The 6,000-nt window shown below is 38.6% G+C and overlaps 1 protein-coding gene across 2 annotated transcripts in view; it reads right to left on the bottom strand.

The window, feature by feature from the left end:
• The window catches only part of plxdc2b (plexin domain containing 2b), a 422,082-nt gene that overhangs the window by 83,143 nt on the left and 332,939 nt on the right, over positions 1–6,000 (bottom strand). For both annotated transcript variants that reach the window (XM_043690425.1, XM_043690426.1), the window contains exons 10-11: positions 4,423–4,483; positions 3,886–4,045 (exon numbers count right to left, since the gene is read on the bottom strand). In XM_043690425.1, coding sequence (XP_043546360.1) covers positions 3,886–4,045; positions 4,423–4,483 — 221 coding nt within the window. The remainder of the gene's footprint in view (positions 1–3,885; positions 4,046–4,422; positions 4,484–6,000) is intronic.

Below are 6,000 nucleotides of genomic sequence, written 5' to 3'. Positions count from 1 at the left end.
CCTTTCACATACCTAAAAAAAGCTTTTACTATCCTCCTTTATATTTTTGGCCAATTTACCTTCGTACCTCATTTTTTCTCTGCGTATTTCCTTCTTAGTAATCCTCTGTTGTTCTTTAAAAGCTTCCCAGTCCTCCGTTTTCCCACTCATCTTTGCTATGTTATATTTTTTCTCTTTTGACTTTATATGTTTCTCAACTTCCCTCATCAGCCATGGCCACCCATGCCTCCTCACACGATCTTTCTTCCTTTTTGGAATGAACTGATCCTGATCTTCTGCATTATACGCCGAAATATCTGCCATTGTTCCTCCACTGTCATCCCTGCTAAGGTATTGCACCATTGAATTGCAGGAAAGCAATTAGCAGACAGCTAACCCTGAATGTAACAAGGGCAGAGGAACTATTTTTGATAAGAAGGCAAGCTTCAGACTTGAAATCTCTGGAAATTGGGGATGAAAGAATCTAAAGGATATCAATATTGTCATACTGCAAACTTGAAAGAGAGAAAATTGTGTAAGAATCTAACTCCAGACACCTCAACAGCAGAACTTCAAAGAACAGCACTGCAGAAGGACCGAACGCTGGACATTTCCAGAGACAGATTATTGTTGGTTGAAATCCTGGTCAGATTTCACCATTCATCTGGTAATTGCTAAATTGGAGATAACAGATTTGAGATGTCTTAATAAAGTTTAAATTATTGTTTCAGTATTTGATTGTCTGTGAGACTTCTTAAAAAGTAGCTGAATTAAGGGTAACTTGTGGTGATTTACCCACAACACAAGGATTTGGGAGGTCATGATAAAATGAAGCATTGTGGAGAGGGTAAGCAGTGTGGGGTAGTTTGAGGATAGAGTGTGCTTTACTGGAAGGTGGAAATAGTGAGAAGAATATAATATTGTGGTTTTGAAAAGGACAGCATAATATCGGAATGGAGGGTACGATTTACAGGAAGGGAAGTGAAATGGTCAGTAGTTTGACAGGGTTGGGGGCAAGAGTTCAGGGCATTGAGTCTTAAGGATAGAATGAAGTTTCAGGAGACATGAAGGCAGATAGGAGATCAAATATAAAAAGATGCAGGATTAGAGTGAGAAAACAAGGAGCCTAGGAAGGAGATTTGACTTTGTGCACAATGTGAAGGGGGAGAAGCAAGTGAATGTATGGTCTCAGTGACCAAGAGGCCTAAAGTTCCTCATTCAATTTGTTGGAGGCAAGGCTGTTGGATGAGTTTGACAAAGATAAGTGATGCCTTGATGTGGTCAAGGCACAACTGATGCTGAATAAGTCAATCGACAAGGCTCCTTGAACTTGTGGACTTGAATGAGTAGTATTGGAGAGAGTAAAACATATGCTGGGGAAACCATCATCAAAATGCAAGGGGCTCTGAGAAAGTAAATTGACAGCTGCAGATACATTGTGCTAACTGGAGATATAGGCAATTAGAAGTTTAAAACTTCATTTGCAAGTGGTTTGGGGAGAATTTTCAGCACTAATTTCAGCACCTCTAAATGAACAATTTGTAACAGTATTGCATGTGCACACACATCTGATTGTCACAGTAAATTCAGTAGCAAGTGTTAAAGAAATGCAACTGCAGTTTTCAAACTCAAGCATAATTTCTTTTTTCAAAACGTTAATCTTTTGCAAAGCACAAAGTTGACTAAGTACTACAGTCTCCATAATCTTGCAGTCTATTATCTACCTGTAACTTATGTGAAATAACTTTTACTATCCCAATCTGCGTCCTGAAAGTGCCTGAATTATATGTGGAATTTACTTTTGAAGTCCTAAGTGATTTTCTTTTTTATAAATACAAGCAACTTGTTATACAAATGACATTCAATGAGGTATCTTGAGCAAGATGGACAGAATTTGTAATGAGTTGTAATAATTGAGTTCCTGGTTTATCTTGCCCAAAACTGCTACTGAATAGAGTTCAGAAATAAATTCAAACAATTTCAGTTCATGCTTTGCAATATTAAAAATGAAACCATTTGTTACAGTACAATATACGGTTTTAAGTGTCAAAGCAAAAAGAAAATCATAGAATCCCTACAATGTAGAAATCGGCCCTTCGGCCCAACCAGCGTACACTGACCCGCTGAAGTGTATCCCACCCAAACCCATTCCCCATTACTCTACATTTCCCCTGACCTACACATCCCTGAACACTATGGACAATTTAGCATGGCCAATTCACCTAACCTACAGATCTTTTGGCTTGTGGGAGGAAACCAGTGTACCAGAGGAAACCCACACAGTCGCCCAAGGCTGGAATTGAACCCAGGTTCTTGGTGCTGTGATGCAGCAGTGTCAACCACTGAGCCACCATGCTGCCGTGGGATTAAAAACAGCAAATAAAACAGTCCTGACTTGGTTATTCAAACAGAACTATAAATGATATGAAAGATAAGTGCTGTTTGCAATAAAAGGTCTGATCTTGCTTGTCTATTCACGGTTGCCATCTTAAATACTGTCCTGTCACTGCCCTCTGCCATTGGTTCAAGGAAGTAATCTTCTCATCATACATCTCCAATTCTCAGATTTAAATCATCACCTGATTTACCACTCTGACTCATTCATGACATCAGGAATCCATGCCTACAATGTGCAGTGGGATTGGATCCCCAAGGAAAACAGCAGCAGCAGCAGCAGCATGAAGGCTCAAGGCAGCATGTGATATTCCTACTGGCAGCACGATGGGAGAGAATGGGGTTAAATGGTCTTTCAATCTAAATACAGACTCTGTCCGCCATATCATTAGCCCTGCTCTACTGCCTCCCTCTTGCTGGCTCCAAAGTTAAACATTCAGCTATTTAAAAGCACCATTAGCTGATCTCTGCACATAATTGTATTTTAATAGCATGTTGAAAAATGAGGGGACATGTGCTTCATCTTGCACATTAAAAAAAACATGAAGGTGTAAGAATACATGTTGTCACCGATGATACTGAGAACTTTATAAGTCCATGGAGATAATGACTTGCAGCTTAGAATGTCATGTTACAAGCAGCGAAACATTCACATTTTATGCTATCACCTATCAAGATACTCAACTTGGGAAACTCATATTACATAATTCAATTTTTAAATATATTTGATTCAAATTAGGATTGCTAATAATGTTAACCTATACATATCTCCCTTATTGAAATGCTGCCAATTATTTTAATATTGCCCTTTTCATCATACAATGATTTTGGCAAAAACAATAAGATAACGCTATCCTTCACTAGAGCAATCAGTGATATAGTTACAGTCTCATGAATCTGTACAAATGTACAAAGAATTACAAGCTTTAAGTAGGGCTGAAACTGTGAAGAAGAAATATTCTGCTCAGGTTACTTGACAAGTGGAACAGCCCCTCAGAAATAGGATTAAGATACTTCATAAACAGAATGGAAGAATTTATAATTATTGTTCAAAATCAAGAAATAAGTGTCAGCTTCAGAAAGCTAGCAGAACTGTAATGTTGACACTATGTCACTTTCTAAAAATATGAGTCTGTAGAATAGGTAAGCACAACTAAGTAGCGATCTAAATGTAGCTTCTGAATGTGTCATAAAATCTGCTGGGACAACTGATCCTTTTGTCAACACGAAGCAGATTAAAAAGGCTATTGATCTCTTTCGGCATTTTGCTTCAGGCTGGGTGAAGTGGAAATATTTTGATTCTACATCCTTTCACTGCTTTGTAAAAAATTAATTTTAATTTTGACTCACTTCTCACATGCCAAAATACATTCAAATCAAAGTATCAACTATATAGTACATCTGAGATACTAAAAAAAAGTTGAGGTTTTACACAGACTTCTAACCATCAAAGTATGTAATGCTGCCAGGCTCATTGATGAGTTACGGAGAGCTTATTCGCCTTTACCGTACCTTCAGTGGTTAAGCTGGAAGTAGGAACAGCAAATGTGAAAATGGTTGTGGATGTAGTGCTTGAGATTCTAGGTTTTGTAGCTGTTGTTGTAACACCCATTGTAGATGAAGCAGCTTGAGTCACTTCGCCAGGCTTGATGTCACATATCTTATCTTTAGACTGTAGCAGACAGAAAAGTAGTTCAGCTCCAGCAAAATGAGGAAAGCAATTACTCTAGAGAAACAACTTCTCACAGAGAAGCAGTAGGTAGTATTATTAAGTCTATGAAAGTACTACTGGAGACACTGCCAGGATGCAACATTTATCATAATACCTTGATGTTCATAACTGTCTGATAAGATTACATAAAGCTCATTTTAAGACTGAAAATCATTCATCCGTTTGCTCCAATGCCATTAAAGTAGTTAGTAATGTTACAACCAATGGTTTTCATGAACACGGTTTAATGAAGTGGAGAATGTGATGGAATTCTATTACAATTTTAATGCTGTTTTATTATACATTTGAACTTTCTTTCAGACAATGCACTAATGTACCTCATCGGGACAGCTGTTATCAACCCAATCCTGCCGATGACGATCAAAACCACTGGAACATCTGCATGTATAGAAAAATTGAAGCAAAATTAATTTCACATTTCCATTTTGATAACGGGTTAGAGAACAATTAATAAGCCATCTTTCAGCTAACATTTGCTCATGGGTTTTTATTGAATAATTCACACATGCACACTGAGATGGAATATTGAAGATGCTTGATTTCTGGCAGCCAGTGTACAGAACAAGCAATCCCAGATCACATGTAGGTGGGGATAGGGATGTGGAATTGGTCCAAATCATTAATTCGAGAAAAGTTGAGTTTTCCAGTTGTAACATCAATCTCCAGGTGACCAAAAAATACATTCCAGAAGATTTTAAACCGCAACATTAGTGGTCAACACAGCAGACATACAGACCAGAGTTAGCCAAGGTAGAATTTTCACCCGTGTTCTGTGTTTGTTTCATTTGAGTCATCTTTAAGGCAGGTGGCAGTCACTGTGTGTGAGGGGCTTTCACCCTCTGTGTTTGTGCAATTGAATGTTCCAACACTCCACCTTGTCACTGGACACAGCTGCTTTATGTGGCAAGTGCAACATTGCAGGTACTTCCTTGTCAACCTCTTCAGAGATATATTTTTGTAGGCATTTGAGCCTAGGCTTCCTGGTCCTACCACGGGATACTACCACTGTGCCACAAGAGCTCTAAGTGCGACACTGTAGTCCTGCAGCTCTGATTGGTTACAGCAGATCAGCTTTGGAGTTTGAAATAATGATCCTGGGCAGCTGGGGCTGGGAGGTTTACAGATGTGTCTGGGATCCTCCTTTACCCAGACAGCACAGAACCACGGGGTTGTGATGACTTCCTTCAGCAGTGAGATATTTTGAGTGTTCTAGGTAGTCCCTGGGATTTGAAACAACTGTAACCAAGTGACAAGTGATGTGTTTAAACTTAGCAACTAACTAGTGTTTTCACCACATCCTAAAACAATGCTGAAATTGCAAACCAGTACGTTTATTTTAATAGGTTTGTGATGGTGTCAACTTTGTTGAAATAGCAAAATACTTATGTCTTTCCCAGGCTGTGTCATGGGTGCTTACAGCCCGTTATTGAAGATATTTTAAATGCAGGTCTTATTAGCTTCTAACTTAGGGTGTAAAATCCCCCAAAAAACTTTACGTAGTCGCTTACTGCAACCTGAAGAAGTTCAGATTAAATAAATTGTTGAGTTATAATTTTTCGATATAGAAATTGCTATCCTAGGCATTATCAGTCTTCACTGCTTAAGTTTTGAACTCACGGTCCCTAATGCATTAATTCCAATGCCCCACACCATAGCTTTCTCTGACTTTGCTTCTGATAATTTCTCCCAGAGCATGTGCAGCCACATTTGGCGATTCGGGGGATGGACTCAGATTGAAGTAGCAGCCAATTTTTCATTCAGCCCAATTTTATGAGATGTGCTTTAAATGGGATACCAATAAAGTTTGCAGCATTTTCTGTTACTTGTGCAGACAAATTGCAAAATCTAAAGAGGATGGATTACTCCAAAATGTACTTCTGTAAGTGTTTTTCTGA

This window comes from Chiloscyllium plagiosum, chromosome 5 (genome assembly GCF_004010195.1).
Source record: "Chiloscyllium plagiosum isolate BGI_BamShark_2017 chromosome 5, ASM401019v2, whole genome shotgun sequence".
NCBI classification, from domain to species: Eukaryota; Metazoa; Chordata; class Chondrichthyes; order Orectolobiformes; family Hemiscylliidae; genus Chiloscyllium; species Chiloscyllium plagiosum.
The sequence above is the reverse complement of the archived record's forward strand: the minus strand, read 5'-3'. Positions and strand labels throughout refer to the sequence as shown.